At 42.8% G+C, this 21,362-nt stretch overlaps 1 protein-coding gene across 2 annotated transcripts in view; it reads left to right on the forward strand.

Moving 5' to 3' along the window:
• Positions 1-21,362, forward strand: part of PRKG1 (protein kinase cGMP-dependent 1) — a 466,513-nt gene that overhangs the window by 156,689 nt on the left and 288,462 nt on the right. For both annotated transcript variants that reach the window (XM_035330176.1, XM_035330177.1), the window contains exon 3: positions 69-182. In XM_035330176.1, the coding sequence (XP_035186067.1) occupies positions 69-182 (114 nt within the window). The remainder of the gene's footprint in view (positions 1-68; positions 183-21,362) is intronic.

Raw genomic sequence — 21,362 nt, forward strand, 5'->3', positions numbered from 1 at the left:
ATAAATTATAAAACAAGTCTGAAGGAAATTTCCTATTTAAAGTGGTACTCTTGTTTATCCCCTCACAGATGGGAAGGTTGAAGTGACAAAAGAAGGCGTGAAGCTGTGCACCATGGGACCTGGCAAGGTATTTGGGGAGTTAGCCATTCTCTACAATTGCACCCGGACAGCAACTGTCAAAAGTAAGATACTTTTTGAACTTCGTTGTTGAATGACTTGGTATTTCCTTGGGAAGCAGGCTTCTCATCTTCCCTTTGGAGTTGCAGCCTCTTTTCAATGTTCAGCCTTCTTAATTAATTAAGCTCTCTGTGGCATGGATTACAGCATTGTGTTTAGCCACGCTGAGCGGGAAGAAGATAGAAAAGAAACGCTTCACCGGGTTCTTTCACTGAGGTTTGTTCCTGTAGGGCACCTCCTGTGTTAATGCAGTGGTTGATGCTGCTGTATGCAGAGCAGTCTGCAGCCAATACCCCCGCTGTCCATATGGCAGTGAGGATCAGGACAAGGTACAGGACAGCTGTCCTACTGCATGGTCACGGATCTTGGAAACTTGTATGAGTTTCTAAGAGGGCAGAAGCATGACTGAGTTTTGTCGGTCCTGCTGCTGCACTGTCCTCCTACACGTACACTCTTATTTCAGACCCTGTGGATGAACAGAAATAGGCTATGGGTAAAAGGTTTCCCTGCACTGTGATGGTGTATGGTGCAGAGTAGGATGCAGCCCAAACTCAGGATATGACTGTTGCTTTTAAGAGTGCTCTAAGTGTAAGTATTCAATGGAAACTGGAAGTAAAGTTTATTTTTTCAGGACAAGTCATTGTTTTCCCCCTAAACTGATTAAGCAGACAGTTTTTTTTTTTTTTTTTTTTTTTTCCAAAAGTAAAAGAAAAAGAAAAAAGCCCAGGTGGCAATGATCCCTTGCTCTAAGTCTTTGGCTCTTCTCCTGTAATCTGGTTTCTTCTATGAGTGTTCTGGGCAAAGCTTGGGTTGCACAATAAGTAGAGGAAAATTGCATTACTATGTATGCCATAAATATGTTTTCATTTATTGTAGTTGAGAATTTTTGATCCTGGGGATAAGAGCTCAAGAAGAAATCTTAAGCAGTGGGGTTTTATGAGAGATGGAATATAGTTCTGTAGGGGAAGAGTTAGGATACAGATGGGGTAGATCATGAGAGTAATACAGAGACAAAAAAAATGGTATGAAAACAATGAGGCATGTGAGTTCCTGTTCAGAAGAGAGTCTTTCAAGAATGTGTAATTTTTACTTCAAAAGGAGAAAGAAGAAAGAGGAGCAATGGACAGAAATGTCAAAACAAGAAAAGATAACGGGATGTTATCCTTAATCCTTAAGAATCTGTCTGACGTACTCTTTGTTTTTGCCTATGTAAGCCTTGCCTTTTTACAAGTACTGTTTATTGCAGGTAGATGCTTGGCTAACCTGTAGTCAGTTCATTGGCAGCACAGTTTATGCCTTGCAGTAATCCGTAATCCCAAATGATGGAGCACATGTGCTTAATGCACAGGTTGTGCCGAGCCCCAGGCCCTGGAGACCTTGGGAATGATTCGGGCCGTGTGCTGGGCTGCTCCCTGATGCAATGCTTGATCTTCTGCCACATACTGTGGGTGTGAATGGGAAGCAGGTGTTGATCCACCCTATTTCCCTGTGTCTCCTGCCCCGTCAATGCGTTCTCCATGTAGTCACATAGGCTGTATTGCTGTCTGAGTTTGGTTTGGAGGGTTGGTGATGGCGATGAATTCAGCCAAGCTGGAGGTTTTTGTGGTAATACAGGAAGTTGGAAAGAGTACAGAGAAACAGGGGAGATGATCAATCCCTAGGAAGGGACAGGAGTGGATCCTCATTTATTTCCCCTTAGAAGAACAGAACTGAAAGGGACTGGATCCTCTGGTACCACAAGCACTACACCATCGTGCAGTCACACCACTTTTTGTGCAGTGCTCCTTCTCAACGTGTTTGTACAAGTCGGTCTAATAGGATATAATACTGGCAGCTGTTTTTACTGCCAGCTTTACTGTTACTGGCTTTGTAAAGTTCTGCATGTCCCTCTCTTGAGCAGACTTCCAGATTGCCTTTTGGTGCTTACTTTTACTAAATCCCTCTTTTTTTCATTGTTCAACTGGGGGCAATTGTAAGGCTGCTACTATAACCACCCTTGGAGAGATCTTCCATCGAGAAGGAGGTGCCTGCATTTGTTGTTTTACTCTGCTCCTTTCCCATTAGCATCGTAAAATTATGGTAATTATGCACCTCCTTCCACCAGCAGCTGGCGGGCTTTTGTAATCTCCTTTTTGATGCCAGCAAGTGGCTTTTAGGTGGTTTCTCTCTCGGTATTGCACACGTAGGTAGCAGTCATGGTTGTAATCAGCTTTGTCCTTTCAAGTGCAGTGGCATGCAAGGTCACAGCTCGGCTTTTGGGAACTGCTTCAGCTAGACCTAACCGAACAGAGCCAGGTCTTTGAGGCGTGTGGATCAGTTTAGGGCACATTATTGACTGAAATTGTTGCTGATGCTGCTAATAAACGGCTTCAAACATCTGTTTGTTCTTTTGGCTAAATGATAAATAAATGTCATAAGCCTCTAGAAGGGCAAATGCTAGAAAATATTCCATTAAGTCTGATGATAACTTTGATCATTACAAGGTTTATTTCAGGAGAAATGAACAATTGATGATTGTAATGAAAACAGACACCCAGTCAACAGTGATGCTGGTGATGGGGAAGATGTGTCAAAGGGCATCATACAACTTTCATTTACAGAAACACTTTAAGTCAGGGCTTCCCAATTTTCAGCAGATAGATTTCCATTACCTCTGGTGTCAGAAGTGCTTCTTGTGCCTGCCAGTACTTCATTACAAGGGCATTAAGTATTTCTTCTTAAAAAATGAAGTTGCAGCAAAGACTTGAATGAGGGATGCGTTATGGGGGTGTGAAGCTCAGCACTGCCTTTGGGCTGTAATGATGTGTCAGCCATGTTGACATCTCATGCTGCAACTTGTTTGTGTGTGTGCTCGTGCTTGTGCTTGGTAAATAATAAAGTTTTTAGTGTCATTACTCACTGCAATAGTCTGCACGGCCTCCTCAGCTGCTGCTCACTCTGTAGGAGCTTGCAGCCTTAAAGGGATAAATCCCTACAGGAAATCCTTCGCCATCTGAGAACACTTCAGAAGATGTTAAGTTATAATTATTCTGATTTGACTCCTTCTGGTTCAGTATGACCTCTTTAATGAGACAACCCAGGTATTTTAAAAGGCTGCCCTGAGATAATTCTGACAGTATTTTCCCAGTTGTTACTACAGTCTCAGGTAAAAGCAGGCTGGAGTCTAAGAGCACCAGGGCCTTTGGACAAGGTGTTTCAGAGCACATTTTCTCAGTTGTTCTGAAGCCTTTGCTTTTCATTTCCAGATATTATAGAAATATTATTATTTTTTTTTCTGGAGACTGTTCAGGCTGATGCTCCAAGTGTGTCATTGTCATGGCTTTCCAGTGTGCTGCTGTTCACAAATCTGCTTCCCTCACATACACAGTGAACTCCAAATCAGCAGCTACATTTCTCCTGGATCTGTGTTCATTATCCATTGCCTACGTGCAAAACTTGAGGCTACTTGCAATTTAAAGCAGGATCAGACTTTCCTCCCTAATGCCAACAAATAATTTTATTCAGTCCATTACAATAAGAGAAAGGAAATCCCACTCATTATTAAGGACGGCATGCTAAAATGATGTGTCTAGTCCCCTGGGAGAGTAGCATCATCCAAGTGTGCCTGTTTACGTATATATCTCAAATTGCCTCTGAGGTCTGTCATCACCTCTTTGAGGAAGCAAAATAGGAGAGGTGTCACCGAGTTTTCAGTGGTGTGACAGGACAGGGGGAGGCTCTGGTGACCATATATCTTGGCTGTCCTGCAGCCACCCTGCTCAATTGCAATTCCCTTCAATTAGGAGTCTTTCCTGTTTGCCAAGAGACCTAAGAAAAGAAGGATTTTATCTTGCTTGCTGCCAAGCAAACAGCATCTCCAAGCATGTTATCACATGAGCCTGAAAGAAGTAAAAAGCTTTATTAGAATTTAAATTCGATTTTGTTCATTAGTAACAGGAATGGTAGAAGGGGCTGCCTGGTAAGTCAGAAAGAAATAAAAAGGCAGAAAATCCAACCCAACAGGTGGGGCTGTATACAAAACCTGTTAATTCTTTATTGGATTACACAAAAGATCTGCGTAGTAAGTGGAAATTCTTCTGAGATACTAATCCTCTGCAGTCGTTTTCACTCTGAATAATCTGATGAATAGAGTTGTGCGCTGTTTTGGCAGGCAGTTTGGGGGCACCGTGCTTTTGTGAAAGGAGTGGATTCCTGCCCCTAAGGGTATGATATTTATTTGGGAGGTCGCTTTAGCATCTGATTTTCAGTTATCCCCCTGAGAAAATATCATAACGAACCCCTCACAAAGCCAGCTTGCTGCAGGACAGCTGGTTTCAGTGGAGTTGTATGCAGCTTGGCACCAGCCTATGTTTTCAGGGAAACAACTTGGGCAAAAAAAAGAAAGCACAAGCTAAAGTTGATAAACTGTAAATTATGTATTTTTTTTTTTTTTTTTTTTTTTGTCTGGTAACACTAGCAGCGTGTCCTCAAACAAGAGTTGCTCGAGCCTTCTCTGCTTATCAGCAGTGCTAATTCTGCAAAGCTCACTGCCGTGCAGCATGGTTGGTGGAGGAGTCTGTAAATTTTGTCGCCAAGCTCGGATGAGTTTGAGTTCTCCACCACTGTGTTTTTAATGGAGTCCTATGGAAATGCCGGCTCACTTGATAGCTGCAGCTCCAGAAAATACTCTGACTTAAAAGGAGCTTGGTAAGGGTGATAATTTGCAAGGAAAGCTCAGGCCACAGTGTGCCAGTTGCCAATTAAAACTGCAGAGACTCATTAAAAACCTTCGAGAAGGATGTTCAGATACTCTCCTCCAACAATCAGAGGAGCTTGTGTAAAGTTTGCTCTGATCTTCTCAAAACAAGGATTTTGGAAAGCAAAGGTTGATTTTAGACCTTCAGCTGCTTGGTTAAAAGCTGTCTGGTCTCTCTCCCAGGTTGTGCAACCCGGAGACAATGGGGCCACAGAGCAGCCTGCCTTTAGAAGAGCTCATGAGCTTGCAGAACTGGGTTGCATGTTCTTTGTTTTTTTCCATTTCTGCATGTGGCCTTTTCTTTCTTCCAACAACTATGTAAATAGTGGCTTTTGATGATTATTTCAGCATTTTTGGCAGGAGGTTTTGATCCTTACCACTTCAGGAGTTTGAACAGCAGTATCCATTGAAACATCTTTTTCACCACTGAAAAGTCTTTGGCATAGAAAGCTAACAACCCTGTCTGGGAAATAGATGCTTTCTGCCATACCTTACAGTTTCAACCCTGCTAATAACACAGGAGGGAAGTTAGTTTCTTCTTCTGACTTTAAACACCATGACCTGACATTTGAAAAGTTTAATTCTTTGTTCTTTTTTCCCCATTTCAGTGTTTCTGCCCCCCAAGGTCTGAAGGAAAGCAAAGCCCCATTTATCCAGTTCCTAAGAATCACGAGACTGAAATAATGATTAAAAAAAAAAAAAATGACTGATTTGCAAGGAAAGTGCAAGTTCTGACAAAATTTTATTTCACTCTAAAGAAATGCTTTCTCCTTCGCGTTTTACTGGATCCACATATTGATGCCCAGGATACTGTGGTTCAGTGCCTGCATGTGGAGCAGCTGCAACCTGAGCAAAGGTGGATGAGACGGGTACCGCTGTGTTGTGGCTTGGCTGCCTTGCAGGGCACTGCCACTGCCTCTGGCGATTTGCACTGCAGACCTTCCCTCTTTTGGTTTCAGCTGCTGCTGTAAACAAGAAGTCCCTAGTGCTTGCTCACTTCTTGCTCTACTTCTGGGAGGGGTGTGTGTGTGCGCGTGTGCTGCCTTTGTACTTGAGAAAATCTGTATTTTCTGTTTAAGTTCTTTAATTAGTGCCTTTAATTAGAATAAACTTTTTTTTTTTTTTTTTTGGCATTAACATTACGGTTTCTTTATTTGCCTGCTGTTGGCATCTTTGGCATTTTCCAAGTCTTTTTGGGATGGAAAGTTATGTATGGTAGTTTTTTTTGTTTTCCTTACATCCTTTCCTGTGGCTCATTTGGCTGGAATTGTTCATTTGTCAATTTTGTTGTTGTTCTTTCTCTCTCTCTCCCTCTCTTTCTCTCTCTCTTTTTTTAAACTGAATTGTTTATTTACCTTTTTTTCCCCATTAAACTCATTCTATATTAGCTTTGTCACAGTGCTTGCCCAGTTCCCAGCTCTTTCCCTGCGGTCCTTTATCTAGCTTTAATTCTGCCATTACCTTTATTAGATCACCTGCAGGTACTTCGGAGGAGAGGCACTGATGTGAGTCGTCATCTTTGCTTGCAGAGCTCATTAGATCAGAGAGAGCAAAGCAGTGAGGACTTTTTCAGCCAGTTGAGGTGTTCTACTCAGTGAAGGCATTACAATCTGTCTTGGAGGCAGGAGTGGAAGAGGATGCTGAAGCATCGTTGATTGCTTATATAGGCAGCGTATAAAACAAAATTTCTGCAGCCTTATTCAGTACAGAGTTTCAGGGTACATACATGGCCCTGTCCTGCAAGGAGGGCAGGAAACAAGTGCAGCAGCATCCTAAGTGCCTGAATGAATCTCTCTGTTTTCTTATTTTGGTAATTTCCTAGATAACTGTAGAATAGACTGGAGGTTTCAGTTTCAGTTCAATCTTCAGCACCTACTTGTAGGCTTTAGGAAAGCTATTACAAAGCAGTGCCTGGAAAGCTCGCAGGCAGTTTAACTTAGGAGACACCCTGAGGAAAGGGGCTTGCAAACTTGTTGTGGCTAGGTTTGCACAATGGAGCATGGAGAAAATTGCATACTGGCTTTGTTGAGTAGCTGGAGAACTAAAGGCTTATAAAGCTCTTCTCACCAGGAACATTGCTGAAGTGCTTTCACCAAAAGTGCTGCTGAGAGCAGCTCCTGCAGCATGTTGAGACTTAGAAACTCAGTGCAGTTTGAAGGCTACATGGCAGAGCTCATGTACGGCGAGCTGGGGCTGAGGGAGATGTGCAGGGATGCACAGGCAGGTGTCCTGCTGCCCTACAGAAGCCACCATTCCCCTCGAGATCCTCAACCATGCCGCTCGTCCCTGGACGATTCCTTGGGAGGACTGTGGATGCTCTAATGGTGCTGACCAGCCATATCCAGGTGCCCCAACTTAGTCTCACAGTCTGGCATCGTATCCTGTACCTGACATGTTGCAGAGAATCACTTTCCTCTCCACCAGATGTATAAAACTATGTAAAATTCAATAGCATGAAATCATCTTATTACAGGAAATCATCTTATTACAGGAAAAAGATTAACTATAAGTCCAAGGTTAAAACCTATAGTATTATATACTAGTATTTGCCAGTGCTCATGAAAAAACAATATTCGTTGTGCCTGCTGTGGAAGGATGATCATTGTTCAGGGGAAAAGAAGCGCTTGAGTTGTTTTTAAATACTCCTGAAAATTATTTTGTTGGTATTTTTCATGTTGTTTTAATTACAGAGTTGAATAATCTGAGAAACAAACACAGTTAAACACATCTATAAGTAGATTATGACTTTCTCCATGCAGTCCTTGAAGAAGTAGCTAGCAGCAGCTGTAAAATAATTACTTCACAAGAGCTTCCTTTCCATCCCCTTTTATTCATGTCTCCAAAAACATTACTGATGCATGAAATCAGGCTAGAGCAGTTCTGATAAATGGAATGACTGAACTTCTCTAATGATAGTAAGCCTTTGCTTTGAGCAGAGCTTGATAAACAAGGGAATGCAATAATAGTATTTGCAGTGTATATTAATTTATGAGCTCAACAATACATGGTCTTTTCTCAGACTGAAACACAACAGACTGCACAAAGTCTGGTTTTGATGCACCAATATACTAACGTTTCTTATTCCAGACTGTTTTCTGGCACTAACTGTAGAAGAATGAGCTGCTTGGTATTAAGACAGACACAGAAATGAACGATTTGTGTTTCAGAACCAAAGCAAGCCCTTCCTTTTGTTCTCTAAAACCACTTTAGGAGATGCTTGATAAGAGGAAATTACTCCATGCTACCTTTCCTGATATCTGTGAAAACAGTTTTAAAGATACTCTTAGCCCCCATAATTTAGTATTTCTTTCTGATTTACAGTGGATTAATTTTAAAGATTTGAGTACACCTTTCTGTACTGGAGGATTTGTGCTTCCCTCCATTAGAAGTCCATCACTTTCAATAAAACTGTTTCCGTTGTTCACTGCAAGTGAATTGGAAGGATTTTTTTAATTCTTCCAGTATTGAAAGACCTTTTTTTGCTCTGACAAATATGAGATCAACAATGAGTATTTGTATCTGCTATGTTTTGGTTTAAATTTGAACTCTTTCTCCCTTACTTAGTCTTCTGTATTTGCACCTGAAGAACTTATGGTAAATTTGTTAGCTTCTGTAAGGCTTCTGACTCTAAAATAAAATAACTTCAGAAGAATCTACAGCTTCCACATGTTGTCCATGTGAACAGCTGAGGAGATACTCCAGCAACAGACTACCTCAGCGTGGGCTGTTAGCATAATTTACATGAGAAAAGTTGCAAATAACAATATGGAAGCTGTCCTTCTTCATTTCTAATTAATTTAAATTCATAAACTGTAGGTAGAATATGCAAGTGCTTCTAGGACTGGCATAAGGCAAGCGATACCCTCATCTTCTGGCTATGAACACTCCTCTTCTCCCTGTGTGTCCGCAGGCAAGCGGTTTGACTCCGTAAACAATTATCTTGAAATGAGCCTTCTTTCACGCCTCTCTGGAAGGCTATTTAGCAGGAAAATGTTTGTCTTCCCTCCCCTCATCCTGCTCTCTCACTAGATGTGCTTCTGGATCCTGAGCCGTGGAGCTCCATCCCTGTGCTGAGCACGTTCCCCTGCCCGGGCAGGGCAGGATTAGCATGCCGCATGACATGAGCAGTATGCTTATTCTCCACACGGTTAAAGGTCACTGATAGATCTCTACAGGCATTTAAGCAGCACATAAGGATGCGTTTGTTGACAGATTGGCACTGCTTGTTGTCTTGTATGGCTTCACAACGAGCGGCTTGTCCAGTTCAGCCTAGAGACAGTGAGCAGCACTCCTGTTGGCGCCTGTCCAAAGCCAAAATTTGGACTCTGCAATGAAAAAATGCATGCAAACACTGAAACTGCAAGTGTTCTTCTCTTATATACTCCCAAATAAAATGCTAGCTATTCTGCCTTATTTTTGCATTCATTTTTAGCTGTTACGTAGCACAGAGTAAGGCAGGGCTCGCCGTAACAGCATGGTGCTGGAGGAAGGCACTTTCCTGTTGGGTCGGTGGGCAGCCCTGGGAGCCAGGGAGATGCAGGAGAGGAGCAGACAGCCCATGAGGGGATGGAAAGTGACTCCTGTGGGAAAGCAGGAGGGATTGTGGAGTTTGTTGTGGCTGACAAAGCTGCCGAAAGTTGCTGATGGGAAGTAGGTGGCTCTTTCTGGAAGTGGTCTGCGCTCTCGTCTTCATTGCCTGGGTGTTTTCAGAGTAAGAGGTGTTGGCGTAGCAGATGGCTCTGCCATGTGCTGTATTACATAGTGTTTGAGGTTGTAGTTAATACATGGAAAAACAAAATAGAGACGGAAGGAAACATGTCTCTCTACTACACTGCCGGCTTTGCTTGTAGATTTTTGTTGCAATTCACCATCTGTGACTGCTGATTTACCTTCAGGAATTGTGAGTTCTTGGAGCCGGGTTGATGTCCTTCTGTACAATAGGATGCTCATTTTGGGGGCTGACATTACTGCCCAACTTCTCAGCATTTCCCAAAATAATCGATGGAGCCAGCAGCATGCAAATTGTTTGCAACCTTCTATTCAGGGAACATAAGCCACACAAAATTGAATTCTTGAAGCAGCACTAAGGAACAGGTAGGAACAGCTGCAAATCTTTTTTCTTTTCTTCTTCTTTTTAAGCTTTACTAAATGATCAGCTGGCTGATGGTAGTGAAGCACTAGTTTATCAAATGAAGAGAACCAGGAGAAAAGCTTTCTCCCTCCCTGCAGTGGATGTAAGGTAGAAGGTATTTATGGAGATGGCACCTGATGGTGCATTGAATAAATGACAGGTGTGGGTTATCTCTGCTGGAATCGTGTGATCAACTCCATCAGGGATCTGACTGCCAGGGTATGGGCTTCAGGCTACCACCTTGCTTATGAGGGCTGTATTCTCTGCATCCTTTTAATGGCAGTGCATGACCATTCAACTTGTCTTAGTTTAAAATGCTGTTCAGCTTGATGAGACTGATGCTGCTGTATATTACTGTGGGGCCTATCACCAGGAAGCGGTCTCTAAAGCAAATGCATAGCCAGCACTGAGGCTGATTTTTTGAGCAGACCTTTCTCTGATGGCCCTGCTGACATCTTTTATGGGCACAAAGGTCCTGGAAAGGTTTTCAGGCCATGGATGGGACTTGATGTGTGAGGGCTCCGTCTCCCTCATCTGCTATCTGGGATGAATGCAAGTCAAAGGGAGCAAGCAGCAGCCCTCTAGCTGGGGATGTTTGCAGACAGTGTCTGTGTTAATACAAAAATATGTTCATTACTTAATGTCCAGCACCACTTCTTTCTCCTCGATACATTTGTGTTGCTGTGACTACCTTTGCACTTGTACAGCCGAGCCGTTCTGTTTCTCTGTTTCACGGACGCTGTTTGAAGTGGGATTTTTTGGGCTGTGTGTTGGGAAGATGTTTAAAGTAGAGAAAAAGCTGCTAAGGGCAACCGGAATTGTATGTTAGTAAGCCTTCATCTACCATAGCTATGTACAACTGCAGTGATATGTCAATTTAAAACAGCGATTAATGTGACACGTTAGTTATAGTTTCTCAAGAAAAATAAATTTCCATAGGATCTGAAAACTGCTACTGCATTTTTCAGGTCTGCATATTGTCTTGTCAAACTTGCTGTCCTTTCTCATCTGCTGATTCTCTGTGACAAAACAACTGAAATTGTCTCTATTATATAAATCTTCTAACCATAAATCCATTTACTAGTGGCAACTGGGCTAAGTTGGGGGGGGGGGGGGGGAATTGTAAGCTTCCTGTGTGCTGTGATACCTTAGACGCAGTTTTAGTGACCAATATTTACTCCAGTTTGTCATGCTATAAAGAAGGCTGTAATTTACTTGCACTTATCCGCTTTAAAGGTTGCTAGCAAAGATGGATTTAGTATTATTTAAGTGCTAGTGTTTAAAAGCAGTTGAATACCCAATAGATCAACAAAATGACAGATAAACTTTTTAATTAAGAAAGCAACCAAATTCTCAGTATTGCAGGACTGAAAAATTCATTACGTTTCATGAACTGTATCTTGTCTCTGAGTGTAATCGGAGCAGGAACATTTCATTTCCTTTAGACTGCAATAAAAAACATCCAGACAACAGACCCTTATAAGTGTATTTACTCCTCCTAAGGTATTTGCAAAACCCTGCCTTTCTTAGTTCAAAAGTAATGAGTGTTTGATAGGTGTCTGGTGAAGGTCTGCTCTCCTCAGCATCTGCCCAGTGCACAGGAGAAGAAAATGAGATGTGAATAGTATGTTATTTTAGTTATCAGGAGGAAAAAGGAACGTGTGAGGAAGCTGAATCATGTTTTGGTAGCTCTCTGGTAGTTCAAGTGCCACGATAAAGTTGTGTCTTTTATTTTCATATAACAAGGAATGGACACCCTGAATTGTTGTTTTTATGGGAACTGAGTTGAACTCGGAGCCATCTGAAGCCAGCTGAGCAGCCCAGATGGCACTGAAGACTAAATGCAGCCATCTAACCACGGATAAATCCTTGCCATCTTTGAGAAGGCAGTCAAATTGTCTCAATTTCTTGGGTTTTCTCTCATCTCTTTTGTCACTCTGCCTGCTTCCTCTGTAGCTGCAGTAGAAGGTGGGAGTCATGGTTTGTTCAATTTGCTGAACACCCAGCTCAGCACGTGGCCCTTGAAACTTGGGTTTTCTTCCCTGGGCCCTGGCTGAGAGCATCATCCTTGGGCAGCAAACCTCCTCAGTGCGGGCGCATTGTGCCACTGGCCCGCAGCAGCTTTTGCTGGGGACCCTCCCAGGTCGTGCAGCTAGAAAAGGGCTGGAAAGGGAGCTTCTTGCCCTGGGGTAACTGCTCATCTGTTCCCTGGCTTGCTGTTCATTTAGCTGTATGGATAGCTGTGCTGAACTTCCTTTGGTGCTTCAGGCCGGGGAGGAGTCTGGTTTCGCCTTTCGCTGCCTCTCCTGAAAGTAATCCAAACTCAGGGAGCATTGCTCTGCTTGCAGCTATCCCTCCGTGCCCACTCAGGCGCTTTCAAGCCTCACTGGCTTTGCTCAGTCCTTGGAGTAGGGAGCAAATCTTGCCTAATGTCTGCTGATCTCACGCTGTGTTATTTCTCATGGATGAACACACCAATCAGTATATGTATATAGGCCATAGAGGCACACAGGCAGCCACAGGCTCGGGAAATGCCACCAGCCACAGAAACGCATCAACGGCCCGGATAGATCCATAGCTGGTGCAAATCATGGTCACCCAGAAAAGGGCCTGGTGTGAAAACGCTGGATAACAAATCAGGACTCGAAGGTGCTTTGAAAGGATAAGGGTACTCAAGTGATGGATCTAGAAAAGTTTTCTCTAATCCCTTGTTCTAAGTGGCTTGCACAGCAGCAATTTATGGCCCCGTATTCATTGCATCTTAAATGCTTACTTTGACGAGGCATCATTGCACCATTACAAACCATTAGCTTGGCTTCTAGGTGATCATAAAGGGATCTTCATTTTTTTTCCCCTTTTTCTGATGACGCAGGCACTTGTCGATTTGGACTGCAGCCGCTATCATTCCTGACCCTGCCCGTGGCACGCTCCAAGGTCGATGCTCCTGTATTAAAAATTGCGTTGGCTAAAATAGAAAGCATTCCCATGGGGATGCTGCATGTTTTGTGCCCTCTGTGACAGGCAGTCCTGACTTTCCAATTGTACGAGTGCCATGCAGGAAGCTGGTAAAACTTGATGGAAGAGATGACGGAGCATTATCCATTCCCGGCAGCGGGGAGGAGTTTGCTGCTGTGCCAGATGCCGAGATGTGCTGCAGATGCTGCGTGCTCTTGGGGTGGAGGCCACACCTCGTTTACACTACAGATAATGGTTGCCCCACGTGAGACAGTGCAAAGGAGCATCTGGAAGGGGAATTGAGGAAAATTTAGCTGAATGAGTGAAGTGGGTGAAGGCTGCTGTGCTTTGGGTGTGAAGGCTCTTTTGGAGAACCCAAAGTGGTTCCATGATGTGCAAGCACCTCGGTCTAGGATGTGCTCAAGTTGGTTGGAAAGGACCTCAACGGCTTGAAATGGTCATGAAACCCCAAAGGATGGAGACCTCCCTGGTGCTCTGTCCCAGGGCCCCACCACCCTCCTGAGAAAGAAGCTTTTCAACAAAACCAACCAGAATCTCCCCAGATCCACAGCTGTCAGCTCTTGGTGCCTCCCGGTGCTCAGGTGCACACTCTGTGGCCAGCTGGACAGGAACAGCACTGGGAAGTAATCTGGGTTCAATATTAATTCCCTCTGCACATCCAAAAGAAACCCCCCGAAAGATCTTTGGGTTATTTTTAACCCAAATGTCCACTTTTCAGTGCAGCTGCGTAAACAGTTTTACTGGCAGGAGCTGGGGGCAGTGCGTGGGAATGGGAAGCATGGGAGAGGAGGAATGCAGTCAGCACTGCTCTTGGTAGCAGTGGAAAAACGTTAAAAGTGCATAAATCCTCCTTATTCTGCTCTGCAGTGTTCGGGTAGGACTTAACGGGTTTTTGTGCAGGGAGAAGGTGGGCAGCAGAGGAACGCCGTGCCCCTACGTGGCCGTAGCACATTTCCCATCATAATTTAGTTACTGGCAAATCCTTCATTAGCTGGTGTCATCTTTGAGATGACAAGAGAAAAGCGGTTTTCATCTGCCATTGAAGGTTGCTCTTTTTAATCTGCCCATTGAAGAGCTTTTAATCTGCCATTAACTTCTCCTGGAAGCTGTCGATACGGAGGCATTAGCAAATTTGACTAGTAATAATGTGAAATCCAGTCACATTGTGATTGGGCAGTTACACCAGTCCAATAGTGTTTGCACGTCCATTTATTCATTAGAGGGAAATGTATACAGTCTGTTGAATGGAGGCTTCTAAAAGACAATTTAAAAATGAAGTCTTTTGAACCGAATATTGCAGGGCAGTCAAATAGTATTATTCTTCAAGCTTGATCTGGAAATTTTCTGCCATTCTTCACTGTACAAATATTTGCTTCAAATTAATCACAAAGGATTTTTGTTATTTACTTAAGCATTGTCCCATTTTTAATTGTTACTTGGCAAACATTGTAATGCCTAGAAAGATGTACTAACACGTATGTGCTACAAAAGGGTGGTAAATGCACTGACCTGCTGGGTTTGGCTGCTACTACAGTAGGCATTCCTGTGGTGTGAAAGAAATCCTTCTCCCTTCCCTTTGAAATAGAGGATGATGATGAAGAGCGCGTTCAAGAGCTGTTGTTCAACTCCTGCTTCCTTGTTGCCATGATCTCCCCTCTATTCTGGCAAATAAAAGCCTGCATCAGTGCATCAATTGCAACAGGCGGTGTTATCAAGGTCAGGGAGACTCCGGGCATCACTCTGCTGTTGCTTCCTTCTGGCTTTTGAATTGAAAGACATGGGTGAACGCGTGTGTTTCTCTAGCTGGCCCTGTGTGGACGCGTTTGCTCGCAGGATCCCCATCAGTGCTCGTCCAGAACAAGCTGCCAGATCTCTCCGGAACTGACTCAGGCTCTCCTCTGGTGAGGCTGGAGAAAACCATGGGTCTCTGTGACTGGGATGCCTGCTAAATTCTTACAAAACCAAGGGTCATAGCAATAAAACCCATGGCTGCATTGCCCCTTGATGTTGTTTATATGCATGCTTTAAAGACTTGACATCAGAAAATATTTATCCCATCCTCCCTCTGTTGGTGCTGAGTGTTACTGAGCCCATTCCACCTTCCCACCCTGCTGACCCCAGGCACCCTGACGTCTGTACATCACATTAACATGTACATCACAGTGCTGCGCTGTGCTTTAAGTGCTTTTGAGACTACAGAAAAGGGCTGTGGCTTAGACTTCAAAACATAAAGAATATGAAACAGCTGAAGGGTTTTCCTAATATCCTTGAGTTGCTGTATAGATGCACAGTTAGAAGGCAGGAAAGAGAGTCCTGAATTTAAGGGTAAAACTGGTGAATGTGGGTCACCTCAGGGCTGTGCCAACAGAGTGGATAGAGCCTGAGAGTACAGCCCGCTCCCCAGTCGCTGAGATTTTTTTGGAGGGTGGGAGGTTTGGAGGAAAGGCTCTTATTTTTCCTGCTTATTTTGGAAATTTAATCTTTTCTCTGTGTGTACACGCTAGGTTCTGAAAGATGAATAATAATGTTATGAAACCATGTTTAAAAATAGTCATTGCTTGCTTTTAGTCTGATAAAGTGTTACCAACTTTCTCTAATCTCAATTTATCCTTGAATGGCATAAGAGCAGAAATCAGTTGGGAAATAATTCCTTGTGGAAAGAAATACTCCTTTTCCATATCGCTTCTTTTCTCTGTGCTGTAGTTAATTCACTGCGACAGATTTGTACGGGTGATTAACGCACAGATTCTGAACTCAGCGTGTTTAGAAGTGGAACAATGTAAATGTCATTTAATTACTATTGTAATTCTTATTGTAATGCAGTGCTATAGCTCTCCAGTGCTTGAAATGAAAATCTGACACACGGAGTTATTTGAGGAGGTGCGCCTTTCTACAGCCTTCTGCAAACTGGGTTGTCTGGCTTTGACTGATGCGAGTTGAATAAAACCAAGCAGCTGTTACTTTTCCTTAGGAAATAAGGGATACAAATACTGCAGATCCTTACACCTTTCCTTTTCCTAGCATCCTTCTCTAGCAGGGCATCTGGGGGAGCAACCTGCAGAATAGAGATCTCTGCATTTTCATGGGGCTGCTCGGAAGTTGACCTTTAGGCACAGTGTCCTTCTTTCCCTAAACCTGTCTCTATGTACAGATCTGGTCCATCCAGAACTGAGCTGTTTATGAGTGAGTACTTGCCTGGCTCAACATTTCCTAAAATTTCGGATATTATATCCAGGACATAAAGAGATGAAGAGTCAGCCTCTCTGAACCCTCCTGAGGAAAACCTTTTGGTAGAGAATTTTGTTTTAATGGGTAGTTATTTCTCAGCTTCTACAACTTCTTTTCCGCCAAGTATTTATCCAGATCCATGTAATATTTCTCCAACAGCAGAGACATTAACCTTTATTAACCACTGCAGAGATTGGTACTACTTAAAGGCTAACATGATAATTAGGACTGCATCTTGGGCTAAGTTCACTCCTGCTCTAAGTGCATTAATTTTATGACAATGATAAGGTAAAGTAAGGTAGTAATTAGTTTTTCCCTCTGTGTGGAGAAACATTGTGTGAAACACTGCTATAAATTCAGGCTTATTCAGTCCAGGGGGCTGTAAGACATTTGTACTCACAAATTATATTGCAGTTAGTTTAGCAAAAGCTCTGTAGTCTGACTACAGCTTGCTACGAACACCAGTACTTTCATATTCTAAGACACGGCTGTTTAATGGAAAAGCAAAGATACCCCAAGCTGGGAAGAAAGCACGTCAGCACTTGCTGACTGCCTGTGCTATTGCAGCGCTGAGCAAAATGGCATGGGATGGATTCATCTTTCCTTCTCACATTTAGACGCTACGAGATTTAGTCCTGGCTGCTTTCTGAATGTTCATGCCATGGAGAACAAGGGCATGATTTCCAGCTGAAGCTGCAGACAGAGATCCATTGGGAAAGATGTGTTTAGAGTGTCAGCTCTCTTGAAACCTATTCTGAGTGGCATTAAAAGCCAATCATAATGTGTGTGCAATTAATCACATTTCAAAACCAATGGGTAATTGGTGAATACATTTTTGTTTTGCATCTAGTCTTAAATAATGTTTCTAATGATTTTTCTTGCTACAGCTTCCAAACCTACATAAAGTTTACATTGTGAACAGGAGGGGTGCATATAGGGGGTAAAAGCATTTTTAAATATCTGGTGAGCTTGACTGTGCGGGCAGGCCATGGAAGAGATCTAAAGCTTGCCACAGGCCAGCATGTGCTTTGGCCTGTAACATGTTGGATGGAGCTGGTCGCATCCTGCTCTGATCTGTGTGTCGTGCTGGCACATATTTCCTTTCCTCTGCTTCCGAAGTGCCGTCAGGTCGGGGGGATGAGATGCTGGGAATGGCCAGCAGCTGTCTCGTCTCCTCCCCCTTCTCTGCCACTCACCAGAGATTTCTGGCACTAACTCGCTAAGGGTTAATTGGATTCATTTGCACGCTGTCGCCTAACCTGGCATGCTCTGATGTGGGTCAGATCTTATAGATCCTGTATTTTGCCAAATGACGAGCTAACAATTGCATTTGAAACCTCAAGCATTTATTTCACTGCACAGAGTCTGCTTTCTAAGGTGACATTGTAATTTCCCACAGAAATATTTTCTTCTTGTCTTTAAACTTTTATTTGCACATGCTCATCTGTAAATATTTCGATTAAGAAATGCATTAAAACATTGAGAAAGGAACTGTAAGCTCTAAAAGGCTTGCACAAAATAGCATAGTGAAGATTTTACAATGTGTTTGGTTAAAACCATGTTTTTCATTAAGTTTTGTTACTAAAAGCTGTTTTCACTGATTTCTGTAATTGTTTTGAATAGCTGCTTGAAACAGCTCCACAAAAGTAATTTTGTTTTCAAAGTTCAAAACATAACACAGCCAATTATTGTGTCGCATGAATGCAGTATATTTAAAATATTTAAATAATCAGAACGTAGACCAGGATTTGTTTACATGACTGCGCATTCTAATTGACTCACAACTTTCATAGTGTTATTTTATTGGTACACCAAGTTCCTACACTGCATTTACATTTGATTACTAAACAAGTTCAATATGAGTAATATATGAGTTGCTATATTAATATATGAGTTGCTATATTAATATATGAGTTTCTATAATTTATTTTGAATTAAATGTTAGCACATAACAACAATTTAACAAGGAAATGTGCTCAAGTACCATACATTGAATTTCTATAATTAAACTTCGCAGTAAGAGTTATTTTGATACAGGACCTACATGCGCAGGGAGCAGAGTAACATCTGATAAAAGCCTGAAATGAAGAGTTAGAAATGGCAAGTGACACGATCTGATCCCAAAACAGATAAGGTCAAGGAAGAACACAGAGGAGCAGAAGCAGCAGGGAAAGCAAATAAAGCCCTGCAGAAGGAAGGTTTCAGCGGTGAAGTGTCGCAGGGTGCTGCCATAAGACCTGTCTGTATGTCCTCAGCACTAGTTGGAGGGGACGAGGCACATTTCAGGGTGCCGGGGTCTCTGTCCTACCCACGTGGGCACAGGCACGCGCAGAGAAGTCCCTGATGTCTCTCAGAGCCAGTACCCTTCTGCCGCATTGTGTTGGGCTCAGGGGATGATGTGTTTTGGCCCGAGGGCACTGGGTGAGAAAGCAGGACAGAATGTTTGGCTTTATGTGGCTGTCCTTTACCCTCGTGTCTTTTCTTGATGGTGACTCTCCTGTGTGTATATATACGATTAAGAGTAGTGCTGTGCTTGGGCTCAGAAAGGCGATGTGCTCCCTGTCCCTAGAGATACTAAAACTGAGTGACATCAACTTGCTCTGGTGGGCCTTGTACCGGAGACCAGTGGAGTTCCCTTCCAGCCTATTTAAACGATGCCATTCCATAAAACAAAATGAATGAAAACATCCTTTAGTTTCATTTCAGTGTGCACATGCATTGGGTAACTTGCTTTCTCTTTCTAAAATATATCCTAATAATCCAAAAGAAAATGTATTAAAGTGCTGGCATGAATGGTTACCATTTTGCAAACCTGCCTTTATCATATCTTTGCAGAAATTTAAATGGCATATTGTGAGAAAACAGGCTGAGAGGATGAGGATGTGAGAGCATAGGCAGGAGCAGGGATGATCATGTGCATGATTCCATTAATGGGAGAATTAATTTTCTCCATGCTTTCAGTATGCTATGGTTGGGAACCTGCCTTCTAAACAGGCCAGCTTTCTGTGTGTACATGCAAATCTGTGTGCTGATTTTGATGACTTGTACAAGTTTCAGAGTTTTGTTTAGTATCTTTTGAAATTATTGGGGTGGCTCATTTTGGGATGGCAAGTTAGGTATTTTTAGCAACTTCTGCTCTGTGCAGAATAGACTGCTGATAGTGATGCATAAAGGAGCAAGAACACAGACTGACTTTTAGACCCCAGAGTGATTTTGATGATTTTATGTTGCTAACAGATTAGCTGTAAAATGCAACCAGTGAGATACGGCCAACTTAGAAGGTCATGATACTGTTACAACAGATGTTGACTATGAGAGATTGCTTGTCTTTATTTACTTACGTATTTTACAGTTCATTTTAGCAGCTTCTTTATTTGCTGGAGGATCTGAAGGCTGGCGGTTGATTTTCCACGTGGTGGATGTTCAGTTCAGGCAGCTGGCTGGTGCGCCTGGGTGCTGTGCAAGCTGCAGCTGTATACGAGACTGCAGTAAGGTGGGAAATACTTTAATCTACTGTGATTACATCAGCAAGGAAATGGCATAAAACAAGTGCTTATAAAGGTGACTTGATGTGATGGGGATCCCATCCTTTTATGAAGAACATGCACTTTAAAAGACGAGGAGGTTGATATTACCAAGTTTTGTTCGGATTTCAAAGCTACAAAGGAAACGTGGAAATGTGGTTATTTTCTTGACTCTCATTGTTAGTTTTACCTGTCCTCCTGCTAGGGGTACGTGTATGCGAAGGCAGGAGTGGTAACTGGGCTGCCTGGACCTGTGGTCACGTAGCACGACTGCTTCCCAAGAGACCAAGGAACTAAGGAGTAAGCAGAGCAAGGGTGTTACTACAAAGCACTGTGTGCCTTCTTAGCACGTAGCAGACAGGAAACTCAAATCCTGGCTAGGAATGTGACCCTAAAACTCTTTGGAGATCAACATCCCCCCAGTGAATTCTTGCAGTGAGAGGGGTAGACTCAGGGTCAGCCCCTGCCTGCGCGATTCCCAGTGCATTTACTGGCACATGTAGAAATGCCAATTATCAGCCACAGATAAATATCTCCAGTGGGACGTTGCAGTAACGTTAACATCAACAGAGATGATAAAGAGCAGAATTCTTCTGCTGTGAGTGTTGGTTTTGTGTCCCAGCTGAGCGTTGCAGCTCTTCAGTGTCTGGCCACCCACTGGGACCAAAGGGCTTGGTGGTGGAGAATCAGCCACTGGGCCTGATCCTGATGATACCCTGGAGAGCCACATGTGCGTCAATGATCCATGCTAATCCAAGCCATGGCAGACCGTGGAATAGACCTGGAGACCATGAAATAGCTGATAGATCAGTGCCTCACCTGTGGCAAAAGCCCAGTGTGCTTCATCCACCTGCATGTGATCACTTCAGGCCGTGAATACAAAGCCACTGTGAAAATAGGAAAAAGTTTATAGTCTTACTTAGTACCTTCCAGTGTCCTTAGTTCACCTGACTTCTTTCTTTTCACGGATGCTGTCATTCTGGACTTCGGTGTTCTTAATCCTGCTCATTAAGCAGTTCATTAGTTGAGCTGATCCCTTGGTTAATCTGTGCTACTCAGAAAACGGTAATTGAATTTAACTTAACTTCTCAACCCACCTATAGACAGATAAAACTTCATGTTAGTGTCTTCTTTTGCTCATACTGCTTTTTAATAAGTTTTTATAATTAGACTGAGAATATTCTTCAGTTGACATGAGTTTTAAAATATTGCTCACCCAAGGGAACTGTTTCTAAATAGCTCAAATAAATGTGGTTATACAAAGCAGAATACTTTTAAAATATGATGTTTTTGTTTTGTTTTGGTGCCTGTAGGCAGCTTGGGAAGATAAAGCCTATATGGAATGTTTTTGATGTCCCATCCCTATTTAGAGCTGTTTAAAAGTTGGAAGGTGTATGCAGTGTCTCTGAAACAACAGAAAAAAGTGCAGAAAGTTTCCTTTGGGGGAAAAAAAAAAGGCAAATTTTCATATTACTAATAAAATTTTGCCACTTCTAAAAATCTGTGGACTCTTTTTGTTTCATATGTAATGGAAATGAGACCCAGACAGATTCATTACAGCAACCATCACTGTCTTATATTACAGTATATA

Source organism: Oxyura jamaicensis, chromosome 6 (assembly GCF_011077185.1).
Source record: "Oxyura jamaicensis isolate SHBP4307 breed ruddy duck chromosome 6, BPBGC_Ojam_1.0, whole genome shotgun sequence".
NCBI lineage: Eukaryota > Metazoa > Chordata > Aves > Anseriformes > Anatidae > Oxyura > Oxyura jamaicensis.